The sequence below is a fragment of the Ovis canadensis genome, chromosome 25, assembly GCF_042477335.2.
Source record: "Ovis canadensis isolate MfBH-ARS-UI-01 breed Bighorn chromosome 25, ARS-UI_OviCan_v2, whole genome shotgun sequence".
In the NCBI taxonomy this organism is placed as follows: domain Eukaryota; kingdom Metazoa; phylum Chordata; class Mammalia; order Artiodactyla; family Bovidae; genus Ovis; species Ovis canadensis.
Window position 1 is genome coordinate 45956126 of NC_091269.1, and position 19615 is coordinate 45975740.

A 19615-nucleotide genomic window follows, 5' to 3' on the forward strand; every position below is an offset into this window, starting at 1 on the left:
GCCACATTTTTAACTTTTCCATGGGGGAGGAGGGTGGGCTGTGGGGGCAGTGTGGCAGGGATGGCTGGGAAGACTGTGCACCCAGAGATGGAAAGAAACTCCGAGAACTTTTCTCTTGTTCTGGATCCAGGGTGGGCTGGAGCTCCAGGCTGGGGAGAAGGGAGGTTCTGAATCTGCTGTGTTCACCATAGGCCTGATAGTCAGAGGGGTAAGACTAAGGGGAGGCCCGGGTTGCACACCCTGGATTAGTGCCAGGGACCCCCCTGGGTCCTGGCCTAACTGAGCTGCTTACCCTTCGTTGCGATGGAAATCAGCCCTGGAACAACACTTGTGACTGAAGTGGCTGTCAGCTGGGGTGAGGGGACGTTCTGACTAGCCACCAAACTCCTCGTGGTCTTGGCAGGACAGTGTCAGCAGCAACAGGTGCTTGTACCCCCCTTCTACCCTCCGAGCTTGGGCCCCTTGCTCAACACAGACCCACCAATCACATAATAAACATGTATTTATAGATATACAATTTCAGAATTCTAATTCAAGAAATACAGCTTCTCAGGGGATCCATCAGGATCTATGTTCTTATTGCACATGGCTCAGCCCATCTAGGGACATCTACCAAGACCAGAGGGTTGGGGTGGTCGGGGCAGAGCACCGGGGCCACCGCAGGCAGGGTGCTCTCATCCGCATCCAGTTCTGAGCATCTCTCTGGGCTGGGGCGGCCACTTCATCACAGGGCAGGACCTTGTTTAAAAACCATATTTGACATCTCTTAACCAAGCTTCCTTTCCCAGCAAGAATCCTACTTGTTGGGAGACTTTTAAAAAAAGAGCCAAGAGAAGCTCTGGGAGGGTGGTGACCCCCCTCCTGGCTGGCAGCTTGGTTTGGGGTAGTAAGGCTTCGGAGGATGGCAGGCTCAGTTGACACACCCACCACAAGAGGAAAATTTGGGGAAAACGGTAATTCCAAAAGGCCCAGTATAAACTGTGGGAATAAATAAAACCTCCCTCCCTTCCCCTGGCAGCAAGTGCTGTTTTGAGAAAAATCCTCATTTGAAGGTGACGATAAGAAAACCTTCTGGTTCATCCTTTGTCCAAAGTGCAAGAGAAGGCCGGGTGGCATCATGTCCTTGGAGAGTAGACAGAGGTGCCCACAGTCATGGACTTTCTTCAGGATTTGGCTGCTGCCCCAGGGTCCTGGGTGCCACCTGGTTGACTCTTGGAAAAAAAGCCTTCTGAAGCCTTGGTCCATGACTTAGGAAAAACCAGTAGCAACAATGGGGCTGTGCCTGGGGGCACCTATAAGGCAAAACTCACATAGGGACTAAGCGGGGAGGTGGTCAGGCAGAACCTGATTCCCCTCTCCAATCCTGCTGTTCTCGGTGGTAGGGGGAAGGGGGCTCCTGGACGCCAGGACTAAGTGCCCACCTGAGCTGACCAAACTTATGGTGGGTGGGCTCATCCCCCTGGGCCATCTGGGGCCTCTACCATGACACAATACTGACCTGGCACCTGGCCCTAGGGGCACCTTCTTTTCCCCATGGCCTGTTCCCCTCCAGTTTAATCATAATGTTGGCAGCCTTCCAAATTCTCTACAGATTTATACTATCATGATTACTGCTGCCATCAAAAACAGGCTGGGCTTGAGGGCAACGTTAGAAGCTGTGACCCAACTTTCCTTCTGCTGTCAGCTATGGCTAATGTCTAGCCTTTGAAGGACCAGGCTCCCTTCCCCAAACAGGCCTCATTTTCTAAATCAGGGAAGAAATCAACTCAACAACCTAACCAAATCCCTGCATAGTTTCAAAAAGTAGACTCTCTCTATATATATCTTTATATGTGCTATTTACATATAAATAGATATATACATATACACGCATCTATAAATTACATTCTATGGAGAGTTCTCTTTCCTCTTCCTCTTTATCCTTGGCCAACACTGATTGCTTCCACTGAGGTGACTGGTGGTGGCTCCTGGGAGGGGGGAGGAAAGGCAGTTGGGCACCCCCTCCCCCAGCCCTTCCCACAGACATTTGCTGCAAGTTTTACATTCTACTTTCGTTGCCATGGTTTCTGTATCCTAGGAGAGAGCTGACGTGGAGGTGGAGCCCAAGCGTTTGCCAGCCCTGGGAGGAAGGGAAGCAGCCCCGTGGCAGGTTTTCCTGTCTGTCCTAAGAGCTTTCTGCATTTACTGGGTGAGAGAGAGGGCAGTTGTGCAGCGTTCGGCCTCCAATTCCATTTTAATTTTTTTTTCTTTTTTTGTCTTTCCTTAAGTGTATAGTCCGTCACCTTGGCTCAGTGCATGTCACCAAAAATTCTCCAGGGATTTCATAGTCTGGGGAGGAGAGTGGTAACAGTTAGCCTGGCAGTTATGTGTCCCGGAGCCTGGAGCTTAGCCCCCACTGACAAGCCAAGTCCTAGGCCCTGCAGTCTGTTCCTCTCTCCCAGCGGCACCAGCGAATGGCCTCAGAGCAGAGCCTGCAGCTGAGGGGACACAGGCAGAAGAGGCAGTGGGCAGAGCACCAGCTGAAAAGGAACCTTGACCAGCTCTGCCCACACACCTCTGGGCCTGGTCCAAGCTGTCCCCTCCAGCAAATGCTGGGAACAGAGCCTACTGTACCGGGGGGAAAGGTGGGAGGGTGGCGCGGTGGAGCCTGCTACCACCACCTTTAATTTTTCCTCCCATTCCTCTATGCTGAGGGCTCTCTGTTCACTGGACCCTGAACTCGTGACCTTTTGTTCCCTTCCTCAGACCACAGGTGAGATGCATGGGCGGTCAGATGCCTGCAGCTGCCAGGTGAAGAGCTGCTCAGAGTGCTTCCGATCCAGCCAGACTAGCACCAGTCTGGGGGCAGGGCCTCTCCTGCCCCCAGCCTGTCGGCTCCCTCCCACGAGCACCACATTTCTTCCTGCCTGGAAGGACAGGGGAAGAGGAAGGGCTGTCGGCTCACCCATCCCCACATGGTTCATCCTGGTGTCTGCCGGGGAATGTTGGGGGGCTACTGACTGCCCAGTAATACCAGGCGGCCTAGATGCCAGGGCACAGGTAACAGTCTGTAACACTTGGGAAAGGGCCCTGGGGGACCACATGGCTGGAGTAGACCAAGTGAGCCCTGGGCACCCCTCAGTTCTGGAGCCAGGGGGCAGGGTAGAGTGGCATGGAGGCACCCTGGAGGGCTGATACAGACTTCAGTTTCCCCACTCACCCCAGGGCACTCCCAACTCTGCAGGCTGGGGTCAGGCTGAGGACAGGGAAACTGCACCGCGCAATCACTTGGCGCCCTCCCTCCCTCCTCATACCCTCCTCTGCCTCATGACCAAGACCAGAGCTGCCAGGAGTTGCCAGGCAGAGAAGGCCCTGGCTCATACTTGGACCTCGGCGGCACGGCTGGCCCAGGACTATCCATGCAGGGAGGCCTGCACCTCTGACAGTCGGCTGCAGCTTGGGGTTCCCATCTTCTGTGCTTTGTTGTACAGGTCTGTGTCACCAAAGTAGCGGGCCCGGTACAGCAAGCCTTCCTCTGCAAAACAATGGGGCAAGTTGGGGTGTGCTTCTAAGGCTGCTACGATGTCAGTGTGGTCTGTGCAGGAGGGAAAGGGCAGTTACGGGCCCAGGGACGGGGGCAGAATCCCTTTAGGGTAGACCCCCGCTGGGGAGCAGGATAGAGGCCCCTTTTGATAGAGCACAGGTGAGGCCAGCCAAGGTGAGGACCTGTCATCCTGGGCAGACTGCCCCAGGGCCCCACAGATAGATCCAGATGTCCAATCAGCGAGTGGCCAGGAGATTTGCCCCAATTTCTCTCTACATAGTTACCTATGGCAGCCAAACAACAGGCTGATTGCAGTGATTTATAGGAAGCTGGAAGAAATCCCCAGGTGGCCCCTGGCTCCTAGCCCCAGGGAAACACAGGGGTGGTAGGTGGCTTTTGGCTGGGCCATGGCTGGCGCAGGGCAGGGCCAGGCGCTTGGCCCATAGATCACGGGGGAGCAGCGCCTTCTTCTTCCAAGCTCTCAGGCTTCGTGCACTCCAGCCCCCACCCCCACACGCACAAACACACACAAACTTACTTTGCTGCTTCTCCTTCCAACAGTTGTTTCGAAGATTGGCAATATAATCGTCTTCCACATTCCGTTCAACCATTTTGAGGCTGGAGCCTGTGTACTCCTCAGAGAACGTGTCTGCCACGTAGTAGACGACGTTCAGGTGGTCAGTGACTCGCTTGTGGACGTGGCCCACCGACCTGGCCAGAAACAGACCAAGCGCAAAGTGGGCGTGGATCCACAGACCCAAGGTATCACTAGGGATGACTGGGGCCCCCAACAGAAGGTGCCACACAGGTCGCGGGGTAGGGGCTAGAGCAGGAGCTCCCTGCTGCTCTAGAGAAAAGAAAGAGGCTCCCTCCTGTATGAGTGGCCCAGACCACGGCAAGGTGTGCCTCCAGCTCTCTGCTTACCACACTGCTGCCTGGGGCCTCTGGGGAGCAGCCCCTCTCTGGAAGGACCTGGTCAGGGAAGCAGGTTCCACCTGTGATGAGTTGTGTGACCTGAGCTCCCCGTGCTTCCATTCCCTTGTTCATCCCCTAAGCCAATCCTTGCTGAAGGCCTGCTCTCCTATCCAGGGGCTCCCAGTCCAGAGTGGAGAGGCTTAGGGACAAAATGACAGGAAGGATTCTAAGGCACTGTATCCTTCCACCTCTTGGAATCTTCTAGCTCCAACTGCAGGCTCTGCAGGCTCAGGGCTTCCCAGGTGGCCCTAGTGGTAAAGAATCTGCCTGCCAATGCAGGAGACATGAGAGATGCAGGTTCAATCCTTCGGTCGGAAAGATCCCCTGGACGAGGAAATGGCAACCCACTCCAGTATTCTTGCTTGGAGAATCCCATGGAGAGAGGGGCCTGGCAGGCTATAGTCCATGGGGTTACAGAGTCAGACGTGACTGAAGTGACTTAGCATAACGCGTGCAGGCTCAGGGAAAAGCCTCTATGTGCTGATAGAAGTCAGTGGTTTGGTGAGGACAGCTTCTGTCTGCCCATTCCTGCCTCTCAGCTCTCTAGCTACAGAGAAAAAGGATGGCATCAGGACACAGAGTGCCTGTGCTGGCTGGTGTGGGTCCAGTGGACCGACTCTGCCCCCTGCTGGCTCAGAGGGATCCTGCCAGGCTCCCAGGCTGAGCCTGGCCGCTAGGTGGGAGCACTGGGCTTCTAGCTCTATATCAGATACTTGGTCAGGTGCTGGAAATAAATGAGGGCAGCTGATGCCTTAAAAGGGCAAATAACTTGCCCAAGTTCACCATCGTGGTTGAGACCGTATATTCATTTGACAAATGTTAGCAAGCATTTCTCGGAGAAGGCAATGGCACCCCACTCCAGTACTCTTGCCTGGAAAATCCCATGGACGGCGGAGCCTGGAAGGCTGCAGTCCACGGGGTGGGTAAGGGTCGGACACGACTGAGTGACTTCACTTTCACTTTTCACTTTCATGCATTGGAGAAGGAAATGGCAACCCACTCCAGTGTTCTTGCCTGGAGAATCCCAGGGACAGGGGAGCCTGTGGGCTGCCGTCTCTGGGATCGCACAGAGTCGGACACGACTGAAGCGACTTAGCAGCAGCAGCAGCAGCAAGCATTTCTAACGAGCCTGGCATTTTATGTGTATAACTCATTTAATTATCACAAGCAGATATTCCCATTTTGTAGGTGAGGAAACAAAGGCTCAGAGAAGTTACATAACTAGTCCAGGGTCACAGAGCTGCTTAGTTAGTAGAGGAGCTGGGATTCAAAGCGACCCTTGCTCTGACTCTAGAGCCTCTGTTCTTCTCATGGTCTCAGGGCCCTCAAGCGGAATGGAAGAACAGAGGTTCCTGTTTCGAGGCCAGCAGTAAGATGGGGAGAGTGTCATGAAACCTGTGAAACCACACCCAAAACGGTGTGCACGCACAGCGTTCTAGGGAAAAGAGCCGCAGGTTTCACTGCGTTTTCTTAGGGGACTATGATCCTAAAAAGATCAAGAACCTCAGCTTAACAAGGTCTGTTTTCTTGATTCTAAGCAGCTTCTGCAATTTGATCAGGCACCTGCTGGAAGAGGATGGGAAGGAAGGCCCCTGGTCGGGGCTAAGACTCCAAAGCTCCCGCCCCACCCCATCGTGTACCCACAACCCTGGACTCACCCCAGCGGCAGGTACTCACGGTCTTAGGCTCAGACTGTAGGGTGGACTGGACACCATGAGCTGGCTGAGAGCTGACACGAGGATCAGGATGAGGATGGGCATCAGCTGGACAAACACCCCCAGCCCACCCTGGAGGGAAGAGCCAATGGTCACCCAGGCTGAACCTGGTGGGGTGAAACGCTGGCAGCAAGCGCCAGAGTGGGGCCCAGGTGGTGGGAGCCTGTGCAGACAGGCCTCGATGCCTCTCTCTCCCAGTCCTTCCCATGGGCCCCCAAATACAGAAACCCCTCTACCTGCCAGTTTCCCCAAATAAAAACAAAGCAGCAACTGGGGTTAAACACTGGGGTGGGAGGTGGGTATACGTATTTACTTGTGAGAGAATACAAAAAAAAGACGAGCAAAAGTGTCTGCCTTCAGAGGAATGGGAGGCAGGGCTTGAAGGAGGCTTTCTCTATATCTGCCTTTCTGAATTCTGAACCCTATGACTGTATTACCAATTTAAAAGTTGCCAGTTGAGAAATTATAAAATAAATTTGTTCAGTGTGTGATAATTTGTGATTTCAAAAAACTTCTGTATGTTAAATACACACAAAATAAAAGTTTAAAAAATGAATAAACAAAAACAGAAGGCCACATTATCAGAGCAAAAGAGAACCCTCTGCCTGGTATAATTTTAAATATTCTGCAACTGTCCACAGTATTTTAATCTTAGCTAACTGCTGTAATTTCAGTCAGCCACCTGTTCTTATAATCTGTGGCACTCAAAGGATGTTTGATGCAGTCTTGTTACAGCTCTTTTATACATTTTTAAAGAATACTGAAGAGAAGCAAGAAGACCCACCCTTATGTTGTCATCCTTTACAATTCTCTTGTGAAGTTTAACCTTCCATTGCTTGGTAAAATATCATTTTACCTTAAGAACATATAGACCTCACGAAGGCCGTTAACACTGGAACCTGCCTGGAAGTAGGGAGGTTTCTGCATTCCATTTCCCAGCAGAAGCCATCACACCCAACGCCCGCTGTGGGTGCTGTGGAGTGTGGCTCCCTCTGGTGTCCTTTAGTGGAATGGCAATGGGGGGACTGAGTTAGCTCCCCGGCTGAGTTGTGGGGTACTGCTGTCGCAGGATAGCAAGGTACTACCCACTCCAGGCCTCACCCCCTTGGGTGAGGCACTCTCCCCGTACCCATCCCTTCCTCACTCACATCACCCTGGTTCTCCCTGCGGTCCTGCCTTTGATGGTACGTGTAGCGCATGCGGCCATTGCTGTAGACGTGGACGTTACCTGGGGGTCAGAGGGACTGAGTCAGGAGTGGGGCTGCTGGGAAGGGGAGCGAGGCTGGCATCCCATCTCCCACCATCACCACCAGGGAGGCCTGAACGTGGGGGAGAGCAGGGAAACTTACTAGATGGAAAGCCACCACCAAAAAACATGTTAAAGAGGTCTTCAGGGGAGATGTCGGCCTCAAAGCCGCGGTGGAAGTCCGCATGCCCGTGGCCGTGCCGGGCGGCCTGGCCCTTGTCATCACCGAACTGGTCATACTGCTTCCTTTTCTCTGGGTTGCTAAGTACTGCATATGCTGTGCCGATGGCTAGAAGCAAGAAAGGAGGCAGAAAGGTGAGGTCCAGGGATGCTGGGGGGCAGGCCCATGGTGGCCAAGTGCTCACTTCCTTCAGGTGTTCAAGTGGTGCTCTAAGGTGTGGAGGGTGGGGTGGGAGCAGGGATGCTGGAACACCTCTGAATGAATCGGGGCAGCCTGGACTGGGTGGAGTCCTCACTCTCCACCACACGATGATGGTCCACTTTTTTCTATCGATCAGGTCCTTTATGGGCATTCCCCTACTTACTCCTAAGAACTCATCTCCATTTTACCAATGAGAAAACTGAGGCTCAGGGCGGTTAGGTGTAAGTTCACACAGGTCTAATGCTGCAGAGCCAGGATCAAACTCAGGTGAGTCTTGCTTCAGGTCTGCTCTCTGACTTTATGAAAACCACCAGAATACCTCCTCCTCATTCCTTTCTCCTGGGGTGTCTGGTGGGATGGGGCATCCGTTCTGGAGGGTATGTAATCTTCAAGTCACCACAGCACAACACAAGGGAGAACAAACACGAGACGTGCTATTGTAAACCTGTAAACCGGAGAGCAGGAACTGCCAGGAGGAGCCAGGCCCCCAGGCACTAGCGACTCCACTGCTGGTGGTGTGGCCTGGGCGAGCCTTCTCTTCCCTGGGGTCCAGGTCCCAGCTGCGGTTCCTCGGCCCGGCCCCCATTAGAGCTCTTGGGGGTGGGGAAGCCTGTGACTGGAAGGCCCCAGCTCTGAGCCCTCCTAAGTCTCTCCTCCTCCTCCAGCAGCCCACACCCTCAAGGCAGCAGGTCAAAGCCGCCTCTGCTTCATGGCGTGCAACCCCTTGAGAATGAGAATGCCTCTCCTCCTTCCACTGTGACAGGGCCCTGAGGCCAGGGCTGGAGAAATGTTAACCCCAGCCACCTTGCCTCCTCATTCCTTTCTCCTCCTGCTCCGGGGTTGGCGGACAGGCAGTGGGGGAAGATGCCTGCAGACTGCCCCACTGGGCACCAACCCTGAGCAGCCTGGATGGAGCACCTGGGGTGGCCCTGAGAGAGGCACAGGGGGTCTTGGCGGTCTGTTTTGTGCAGGCTCCCCACCTGGCGATGGTCACAGCCCTGGTATAGCACAGCACCCTGCCTGGGCCGGAGAAGGGGGCCAGTCACCACACCCCAGAGGGAGGTGAGCCTAAGACCATGAAGGTCCCGTGGAGGACAGACGTGTGAGAGAAGAGAAGGGATCTCTGTGGAACTGCAGGCCTAGCAACTCAGCACTGGCACAGAGCCGGCCTGTGTGCCTGATGTGTTCAATGAAAATATCGATTAAAGGGCAGCTTATGTTTTCAGCCAGAACTGAAGCCCCCTCCCCAGAAATAACAGGCCCTGAGTCCAGAGAGACTGCCATGTCCCCTATTGGAGGTGAGCACTTGTGTGTGGTGTGTGTGTGTGGGGGTGTGTGTGTGTGTGTGTGTGTGTGTGTAGAGACGGGTGGGTTGGCTGCGGCTGCTGGTCTGAGGAGGCCACCCAGCTTCTCAGAACAGGGAAACAATTTTCAAGCTCCCAGGATATGGAAGTGACACAGGTGGGTCAGGAGGCCTCCTTCAGCCCCTCCATCAGCATGGGACCTTGGCAAAGGCACTGGTTCTCAGCTCCAGCGCTGTAACTCCAGGGAGGGAGGGGAAAGGAGAGAGAGGAGCAGTGCCAACTGCACTCTGAGACTGCGGGGTGGAGGCGACCACAGGGCCTTCTTCCCAAAAGCACCTCCTGAGCTGGGAGGACTTGGGTCCAAGGCAGCTTCCAGGAAAAGCCCCTCCTTCCCTCCCAAGGATAGGAGATCAGAACACCCAAACACAGGAACCTGGGTCAGCTTACCTTTGAAAGCTTCAGTGGCACCAGGCGCATGGTTCTTGTCAGGGTGGAATTTGAGGGCTAGTTTGCGGTAGGCCTTCTTCAGGTCCTCATCTGAGGCCCCTCTGCTCACCCCCAGGATCTCGTAGTAATCTTTACACTGCTTGACCCTGGAGGAGGAGGGAGTAGAATCTGGCTAGGGAGCTCTCGTGGGCCCAGGCTGGGAAGGGAGGTGGCTGATGAAAGAGCAGTGTGGGCGCCCAGCTCTGAACAGGCTGGGGGACCAGCAGGACAGGCCCAGTGGAGACAGCAAGAATATATTTAGGATTTAAGAGGGGGCAGCTGCAGTTTCTGCTAGGCCAGGAACCATTTCCCGGAGCTAACAACAGCACCCTTGCTGCAGGCACCTAGGAAGGACTGTCAGTCAGGGGCCTCTGCCCAAGGGCAGGTATGCCCCGGGTTGGGCAGCTCTGCCATCCTGGCAATCCGAAGCTGAGGGGCAAACAGGCCAGATGTGGAAGGTGTCTGTCCACCCATCACAGGGCTCTGAAGAGACGCTGTTTCTCTGCCTCTAATTTTTACTCCCGGGGTCCCTGGAGACTCCCTGATTCTCGGCCCACAGTCGGTCTCTCTCTCTTTCTAGTGCTTATTTTTATTTGGCTGCGCTGGGTCTCAGGCACAGCATTTGAACTCCTACATGCAGTATGTCGGGTCCAGTTCTCTGATCAGGGGTCGAACCTGGGCCCCAGTATTGGGAGCGTGGAGTCTTCGCCACAGGACCACCAGGAAAATTCCCATCACCGTTTCCTATTGCCTACAACCCATGGGCTGGTCTGGTCAAAGTCCTGTCTGGTCAGAAAGATGTCAATTCAGCAAATACTTTTATGGGAAACTATCATCACACTGGGTCACACACAGGCCTGAAGCTTGACAACATCTTCACTAGCAGCCAGGACCATGGGGGAGTGACCGCAAAGGGACTCCCAAGGCTAGCTGGTGGGGAGGCCTCTGGAGAAATTCGAGCAGGAGTATCTAATCCTGAGCAGCCGTGGCTGGGTTGTCTCGGCCTGGTGTGAGCTGCTCTGTGTTGAGCCTGCCCAAGCCTTGGAGGGATAACGCCCCCTGTCTCCAGCCTACCCCGCACAGGCTCTGATCTGAAAGGGTCTTTGTTGGGGGCAGGAGTGTGGGTTGGGGGAGTATCTGGAGGGGAGAGCACGCCTCATCTCTGACAAGTGGGGCTGTGTAAGAGGCCCGGCACCTGCTGGCCTGTGGCTGAGGAGGCCGGCAGCATCAGCGGTTTCCAGCCTTTGCTGTGGGCTGCAGGGGCAGCAGGGGACAGCAGGGCCCCAAGGCCCACACTAGACTCCAGGGCCTCATGGGAAATAGGAGAGGGCCTTGTGAGCCTGGCTTCTGAGGATCCTCCAGCCTCAAGGTCCTCCCAAGAGGGGTGGACGATGGGCGGCAGGAAGCCTGCTCTAGATGTGAAAACGTCCCAAGCCCCAGGCTCTGGCCTTCCCCCTGCCCAGTCCTCTACCTTTTCACGGCTGCTACTTGCTCGGCGGTGTAGCCTTTGGTGCTTTCTCCTCCTCCCGCCTCACCGTTGGCTGAGGGCGCGTTGGCCCCAGCTGCTTTCCTATGGGTCGCGTGAGTTGCCTCTGTGGGTTGGGGTTGGTCGCCGGCAGGCTGTGGTTTCTGGTTGAGGGACTCGATCAGGGCTGTGCAAAAAGCAAGACAACTGTTCAGGGTTCCTGCTCCAGCAACGGCTGAGGGCCTGCCTGGCCCTGGGAGATCCCAGGACCCCTGCACCCCACCCACTCTTCTTCCCAACATAGCTTGATCCTTTCCTGACTTGGGCTTGAGGGCCTAAGGGGCTAATCACCTGCTCTCTGAGGAGCCACAGTTCTGAGGGTAAACCCAGCACAGAAATAAACTATTAATCTTTTAGGTTTTTAAAATCCCAAAGTAATGTGTGTAACAGCCACCCTCTGTTGAGTGCCAAGATGGGCAAAGCGCTCTGTAAGGGGGCTCCACTTGGCATGACCATCAGAGTCAGCAGGGACTGGGAGGAAGGCCTCCTCCTGCTCAGCTGTGGAGAGGACAGGGAGCAGTGATGCTACCCCAGGGGGCAGGGGTGTGTGGGGCTCAGGACACACATCTGCTGTGCTCATGGCTTGCTACTGTTTACCTTCTTCAAACGGCTGGCCATGCCCAATGTCCTGCTTCAGCGTTCACAGTCTGTACAGGGCATTAGCGGTCATGCTCAGAGAGGCTCACAGATATCCAAACACAAGTCCTTGGTGCCTTTTGATTCAATGAGGAAAGGCCCATGTCTCTGGGAGGAGTCCCCTGTGCCCACTCATTACAGGCCCAAAGCCAGCTCTGAGCCCCTGAGTCATGTCTGGGGAACAGCACCCTGGGAATCCAGGCATCTGGGCCACTGCAGGGACCCGGGACCCCTCCGTGCAGAGGAGGGGCAGTAGTGCAGCCTGGCTGGTCCCCAACTTCCTTCAAATATGCCAGGTGTTTGCTGGGCTCCAGGCACTACGATGCATGTGGGCCTGGAGGAGGCCCAGAGCTGGGCTCCAGGGAGCAGAGCACTGGGGCTCGAGCGGCCCACTGTATCTTGAGCCACAGCCACCACTGTGCTACTTGAACACTTGCATGTTCTGAGTCAGAAGCTGGGAGATACAAACACAGAGGCTGACAGGTGAGCTGGCCCTGCATGAGGGGGTGGAGGGACTCCTGCAGCAAAGCCCAAGAGGGTGCTCGGAGGGAAGCCACAGAGGTGAGCGCTCAGCGTGAGTCAGCAGCCTGGACACGGAGCTCTGCATGTATTCGCTCATTTAATCTTTTTTTAAAAATTAATGATTTATTTTCTGGCTGTGCCGGGTCTTCGTTGCTGCATGCAGGCTTTCTCCAGTTGCAGAGAGGGGGGGCTCCTCCCTAGCTGTGGTGCTCGGGCTTCTCATTGCGGTGGCTTCTCTTGTTGCGGAGCACAGGCTCTAGACACGCAGGCTGCAGTAGCTGCAGCACCGGGCTCAGGAGCCGTGGCGCGCCGGCTCTAGGGCGGGGGCTCAGCAGCTGTGGCGCCTGGGCTTAGCTGCTCTGCAGCATGTGGGATCTGCCTCAGCCAGGGATGGAACCTCTGTCCCCCGCACTGGCAGGCAGATTCCTATCTACTGCGCCACCAGGGAAGTCCTCACCCGTTTAATCTTGACAGTGGCCTCGGAGCTGGGTCTCATCACTCTCATCCCTGTTATAAGGCAGGAGCTGTGTTTGATCACCTTGCCCATGGCTACACAAGGTGAGTGGCAGCAATCGAGTTCCAGGATGTCCAGCTCCGGAAACCATGCTCTTGACTACTCTGCCATCCCAGACCACATGAGCCTGGCAGGAGAAGCCCCTTCCAGCCATGTTGTTCTGAGAAAGAAGTGCATTCCCAAAGACCCAGGCTTCGAATCTCAGTTCAGCCTAACACTCTGACCTCTGGCGGATTGGTGAAACTTCTCTAAATTTCGGTTTCCTCACAGTGTGTGTGTGAGTGTGTGTGCTCAGCCGCGTCCAACTCTCTTGACCCCATGACCCCACCACCAGTCTCCTCTGGCTCCTCTGCCCATGGAATTTTCCAGGCAAGAATAGTGGAGTGGGTTGGCATGTCCTCCTGCAGGGGATCTCCCCACGCAGTAGATGAGGATAAAATGAGACGTGGAACTAGCTGGCACAGACACTGACATACAGTAAAAGTTCAAAATGAGGAGCTGCTAATATTGTGACCTGGGCTGATGAGCTGGCTGGCCAGGGAGGTGAGGTGACTGAGGTGGGGGGTGGGCATGGAACTCCACATCTTGGGGAGCCAAAGTCTCAGCACCCAGTAGGCTCTGGACTCAGCTATAAAAATGAGATGTCAAGCCATCCCAGGCTCCAGTTTTATGCTGGGTACCAAGGAAATGGCAAAAGCAGAAACCAACAAAGTGATTCTGATCAAGACAGGACTGTCACTCCCAGACCCTGAATGCCAAACCCTCTCAGTGGCCAGTCCTCTCTTCTCCCAGCTGGTTTCCTAAGGCTTTTAAAGAGGTTGTTTATTTTGATTTCTCTGGAAGCCTCAGGGGTCCAGGCTGATGCCCTCAGGAAAATATGACTGGCCATTCAGTTACTGTAGATACACAGCAGTATCAGCCAGGAAGTGGGATGGACTCTCTCTGGTACCTTTCAGGGAAGATTCTGGAAGATTTTTTAGACAGTTATGTGGAATCAGCCCTTCTAATTTCCCTACACTGCACAAAGACAACACAAAGGGGAACGAATGTGCTCTGGGTCACACAGAAGATTGCTGTTTGAGGTGGCAATTCAAGATTTCTGGGTGCTAACAATTAAGACTTTCTTGTGGCCAGGACAACCCCTCCACCAGCCCCTGGATATGACTGCCCCATGCTGTCTCACTGTTACACCCGTCACAGCACAGCGCCTGGGAAGCAAAATCACAGAATAGTGGGCAACAGAATAGCTTAATGTGGTGATGGAGTTAGACAGACAGGGTTGGGTTCAAATCCCAACTCTGCCCCTTCTCAGAAAAGCTGGCAGACAGAAAGAAGGGAAACTGGAGGAAGAGGCCAAAGCTGGGGTGGGAGGAGGAGCCACTGAGGTGGAGGTGAGACCATCTGTACAGACAAAGCTACTAGAGGAGACCCCTCCTCAAACCCAGACTGGAGATCACACTGCCTGCTTCAAACCTGGCCCTGCTGCTCGACAGCACTGTTTCCTTGGACAAGTCAACTTAGCTTCTCCATGTGAACCTGGGTCTCCCTCAAGACAGCTGCAACAGTAAATGAGTGAATGCCTCCAACGCACTGAGCACCGCCTCCAGCAAACACTGTGTCACCGCGAACACATCCTCTCCAGGCTCTCTAGGTACCTACAGTGCTCAAAGTAGTCAGGAGATGGAGGTCAGATGAGAGGAAGAGCCTGGGAGCGGGGCTGCACAGTCTGGGTCCTTTGCTAATTAGCCACATGGCCTTGTCAAGTTACCTAATTCCTCAGTGAAGACACAGTCCCTGCCCTCAGAGGGTTGTTCAGGGGGGTAAAGAAGATTCAATAATACAAGGTAGATGGAAGGACCGAGTGCACAGCAGGGAACATAAAGGCTGGCCGACCTGAACGGACAGCTCCACACCCTGGACCTTGCCAGTCTTAAAACACCCCTCACTCCCAGACCCTGAATGCCAAACCCTCTCAGTGGCCTGTCCTCTCTTCTCCCAGCTGAAACAGTAAATGAGTGAGCTGGCGTGTGCTGGCCTCCCTGACTGAGCCTGGATCCCAGAGCCGGCACCACCCAGAACCTTGGGCAGCCTCTGCATGGACCTGGAGTCTGGGACTTCCTGACATCTCTTGGTTACAACTCAGTCCACAGCCTGCTGAGTGTTGAGACTTTACCTTCTGAAGCCCTGGCGCCTCCCAGCCCCCGACCTTGGGTCCCCTCACCTCCCTGGCTGGCCTGCTCCCAGGGCTAGCCGGTTCATGAGCCCAGATCAGGACATTACTGGCTATTCATTTTGAACCTCGTCAGTCTGTGCCAGGTGCTTCACAGAAGCTGAGGCAGCCGAGCTGTCCTCCATGGCTAACCTTCACTCTGGATGCTGGAAACACACAGGCCTGTAGATGTTCTTAACAGCTCCCAGGAAAACGCAGTGCCTTCCACCACTGTCGCTAAGCCCAAGGCGAAGCCACTGCTTACCAGGCTGTAGGACTGGATATAAACTCTCAGAAAGGGACCGACTGACTCCATTCCCCTGCCCTGTGACTCCTTACCTCAGGGCCCCACCCCTGCTCCAGAGCACATCAGTCCAGCCCCTGGTGCCTCCCCATCCCACCTCCTGCAGCAGAGTTTCAAGTCCTCTTGGACCCTTTCACTGTGAGGTCCTTGGACCCTTCAAGATTTCTCTGAGCCTCCTCTCACTCCTAACCTTTCCCTGTCTGTCCTTCCACGTCTCCAAGACCAATCCTCCTCTGATGCTCTTGATTCTCTGCCTTTCATTTCTTGACTTGCCCTTTTCCCATGTGGCCTCTGCAGCAACTGACAGTGCTGCTCACCACCTCCTTGACACAGGGCTCCATGGCTACCTGGCCACTGCTCCCTCCCGGGACTGCCTCTTCTGCTGTTGCTCCATCTCACCTCTTGCTTCCTGTCTCTCCCCATGGCTACGGGCAGATGGGGCAATGACTGTGCCTGCAGTAACCTCTGCTACACATTCACACTTTCCCACAGTGACCTCAGCCAGGCACGACTCCAGTGAGCTCCATCCAACTGATGACGAGACTCTCAGCTGGAACTGGGAGCTCTTTCCTGAGCTCCAACCTGACAGCTTATTTGGAACATTCCACCAGCACCTTGCACTCTGCCCACCCATGTTCTTTAGCTTGGTTTCTTCCTGATCACATAGGGTTGGATTCTGAGTCCCCATTTCTCCTCAGTATCCTTCTTACAGAAGCCTCAGCACCTCTCCTCCAGTGAATTTATTCTGATCCATGCTGCCTTACCTTAGGCCTTTGTAACTCCTAACCCACGCCACGCAATTGCCTCCCAACTGATTTCTGCCTTGAGTCTCTCTTCCCACTCAATAACCCTATATGTTGTTTTAAGATCAGTACCCTATCTTCCACCTGCTATCAAAAACTTCAGTCATTTTTCCACTAACTACAGAATAAAGTGAAAATATCCGGGTATGGCAGCAAAGGATTCCCCCAGTCTGGTCCCATCCTATTTTCAACCATAGTCCCTTCCATACTCAAATTACCACCTCCACGGCCTCCACATCTTGTTACACTCAGTCTCTTTCCCCACATCTCTTACAACTTCCAGCCTCTATATCTTTCCCCCCACATGCCTTTCTCAAGCCCCCTACTCTCCTCTGAAGTGCAGTTAAAATGCGGCCTCTTATCTTACTACCTGAAGCCTTCCCTCACTGTGATCTACCATCATTTTCACATCCCTGTCATGAGACTACTTATAATTTACTCTCCATGCTTCCTACCCCCAAGACTCCCCTCCACCTCGTGAAGGGCAGGGACTAAATTTTTCACATTCACCCAGAGGTTCTCAGCATCTAACACTGGGTTTCATTTCTGTTTAATCACGGCTCTCGTTTTACAGTTTGCAATATCACCTTTTCTGTAACTCTCTCCTTCACTAGATGTAAGCTCCTTAAGGTGAATGATCACATCTTACCAATCCTTCTATAACCACTTAGCACCAAGCAGAGACTCGGCAAACAAAAACAAAGACGTCTTTGCATTAAATGAGTATGTGGAATGAGTTCAAACTTTAAACATCGAGTGCAGACAACTACCTAGTTTTTTTTTAACCAAGGTTTCCCTCTCTCAAGCCTAAGTCACCCCTACATCCTTGTCAGCTCAGTGCAGGGCTGCAAATGGCACAAGGTAAAGTCTATAGAGAGCTGAGAGGCATCTACCCTTTCCAGAATAATACGAATGTGACAAATATGCAGCAGGTCACGCCTCTGCCTGAGCAGATTCCAGTACTTGTGCCCCAGGAAGGACACCATCCAAGCACCTGAAGTGCACCGGGGGCCCTGGTAACAGAAGAGTTCCACAGGCCATGCTGTTACCATCCATTCTTGGCTGCCTGTTTCCGAACCTCCAGAATTACCAGAGTCAGTCCGGGAGCTGCCCTCGCGCCCCCTTATACAGAGCGCCCTCCTACAGAGTGTGATTTCACAGTAAAGTTCCTTGAGTAGGTTACCTCAGGAGCTGTGGAAAATAGAGACTGAAACTCTCTCTAAAGCAAACAGGCCAAACCTGCAGAGTCAGGAGGGAGAGAAACTCAGGCATTCTAGATTGCCTCTTCCACCACTACTCCCCTTTCTCAGTTTCATAATGTGGGCATGAAGGGTTAGAAAGCTAACTGCTGCTGTTCAGTTTCATTTTATTCCTTAGCAAACATGTAAAGACTCACAAAACTTTCCAATTTCTAGTGTGTAACCTTGGACAAGTCCCTAGCCTCTGAGGTATTTCCTTATCTACAGAACAAAGATAATGATCTGGTCTGCCTCCCTGACAGGGCAGGTTCAAGAGAAAAAATGTACTGAAAGAGCTGTCTAAAGTGAAAAGCCCTTTTGGGTATGATTGTTATTCACATTATCTGTGCCAGCCCTCCAATTTTCCAGTTGAGGAAACCCAAGCTCAGAAAGATCACAGCGTAGCAGTTAGGATGAAAACTCCCATCTTCCTGAGTACCTGCTGTTGGCCAGTTTACTTAGTGGTAATTGCAGGTACAAACTCTGTATTTTTAATGAACTACCTCTTTCTCCCCTCCAGCGTGTGAAGAAAAACCCCGAAGAAGACGTAGGTTAAAGGAAAAAAAAAAAAAAACAAAAGGGCTTCCTGGATAGAGTGAGTAGTACAGACAGCCTCACTGTTCCCTCTCTGGTTTGGAAACAGTCCAGGGCTGCCTAGCAGCCTGGTGCTGTCCAGCCGCTCATATGGCCGCCCACTGACGGACTCTCGGGGGCGAGGGTAGGTGGGAGTGGTGGAGGCCATCGCTCTGAATCTCGCAAGCGGGAGAAGAGGCTCCAGGAGGGAGTGAGGGGGTGGGTGGAATGGGAAAAAGGCAGGCTCTAGTCTGGTGAGGGTGGTCCTTGACCCCAGCCCGGAGACATGCCAGGGAGTGAACATACGGAGATGACTTTTCAGGCCGTCCGAAGGTCAGAAGTCCTCTTTCTTTCTCTAGAACTTATTTCTTCCTTCAGAGGAGTTATGTTTATTTTCCTAAACTATAATATTTCCCAGGCCGGCAATGGCCCTGGGCCACCGAATGGCCCCTTGGGAAAAGTAGTTCGATTTCGCTTCCATATAAGTTCCTTTCGCCCCATCTGTCAGAGCCTCTCATTCTTGGGAACTCCAAGTCTCAGAGGGTTCCGCAACCACCTGGAAAGCTAAAGTCACCGTTGCCCCTGACACCAAGTGTCTAGTATCCCGGAGAGGGGTGGGAGCCAAAGACTACACCTCCCGAAGGCCACCGCGCGTCTCAGTGCGCAGGCGTAGCCGCGCCTCGCCACCCCTCCCCCTCCTCCAACTGCTCCCGTCGGTCCGTTCCCGTATTCCCCCCATCAGTTCTAATGTCCCCTCAGTGTCTCCGGCATCCTACACTCACAGCGAACTCGCGGCGTCGGGTACAGCCGCTGTGCCTTCTCCAGGAAGCGGAGCGCTCGGTCCGGCTGGTTGCTCTGGATGGCCTTAAGGGCGATGCTAATACAGCGCTCGGCTTCATCCTTGTTGGATTCCATGGCGGAACCAGAGCGCGGAACCAGGGAGGGGGAGGCCGGGCGAGCGAAGGGCTGCGCCAGCAGCCGGCGCGTCTAGGGGCAGGCGGTCGCAGGGTGATGACATAAACCCTCCGCCCCTCCTTCCCTGGGGTTTGAGCGAGGGCGGAAGCGCTACCGTATGTCTTCTAAGAGCGGGAAGTCTGAGAGAGGCCCTAATGGTGTAAGCTCACATTCCAAGCGGTCATATGCCGAGGTCTTCAAGTTGTATGGAGAAGAAAATGGCACCCCACTCCAGTACTCTTGCCTGGAAAATCCCATGGACGAGGAGCCTGGTAGGCTACAGTCCGTGGGGTCACAAAGAGTCGGACACGACTGAGTGACTTCACCTCACTAAAGTTTTATATGTTCGCAAGTTCTTGGTAGTAACTCTATGCATTTGAGACGAAGGTTTCTTATTTAGTCATTCGACAGATATTTGGGTACCCACTATTTGCCAGGTTAGATATATAGTAGAAAACAAAAGTCCCTGCCCTCATGAGCCTACATTCTAGTGTGTGTAGTGGGGGTGGGGAGATGTCAGATAAAGAGATAGACTCAAATAGTGACAAATGCTAAGAAGGAAAAAAAAAAGATAAAGAAGTAAAGGGATTGAGAGTGGATGGTGCTATTTTAAATAACCTGATAGGAGAAAGCTTTCAGAAGCTGTAATTTTAATAGAACTCTGAATTCAGGAGAGAGAGCAGATAATTCAGATGTGACTACCTGG

At 53.7% G+C, this 19615-nt stretch overlaps 1 protein-coding gene and 1 long non-coding RNA gene across 5 annotated transcripts; one reads left to right on the top strand and one right to left on the bottom strand.

The window, feature by feature from the left end:
• Positions 1-484: 484 nt before the first annotated feature.
• Positions 485-18986, bottom strand: DNAJB12 (DnaJ heat shock protein family (Hsp40) member B12). 4 transcript variants are annotated; one of them, XM_069572024.1, is made up of 9 exons: positions 18738-18986; positions 11103-11283; positions 9593-9738; positions 7563-7748; positions 7362-7441; positions 6176-6285; positions 4062-4234; positions 3363-3514; positions 485-2328 (listed from the first exon to the last, which is right to left on the bottom strand). In XM_069572024.1, the coding sequence occupies exons 1-8, from the start codon at positions 18868-18870 to the stop codon at positions 3393-3395; spliced, it is 1131 nt and encodes a 376-aa protein (XP_069428125.1). In that variant the 5' UTR covers positions 18871-18986; the 3' UTR covers positions 485-2328; positions 3363-3392. The 4 variants fall into 4 exon arrangements, with proteins under 4 accessions (XP_069428125.1, XP_069428124.1, XP_069428126.1 ...); XM_069572023.1 differs by having other exon boundaries at positions 3417-3514; positions 18738-18965; XM_069572025.1 differs by having other exon boundaries at positions 3369-3514; positions 18738-18960.
• Positions 4085-6707, top strand: LOC138430130 (uncharacterized). The gene is made up of 2 exons (XR_011253015.1): positions 4085-4285; positions 6040-6707. It is a non-coding gene; the product is annotated as an uncharacterized lncRNA (long non-coding RNA).
• Positions 18987-19615: the final 629 nt, after the last annotated feature.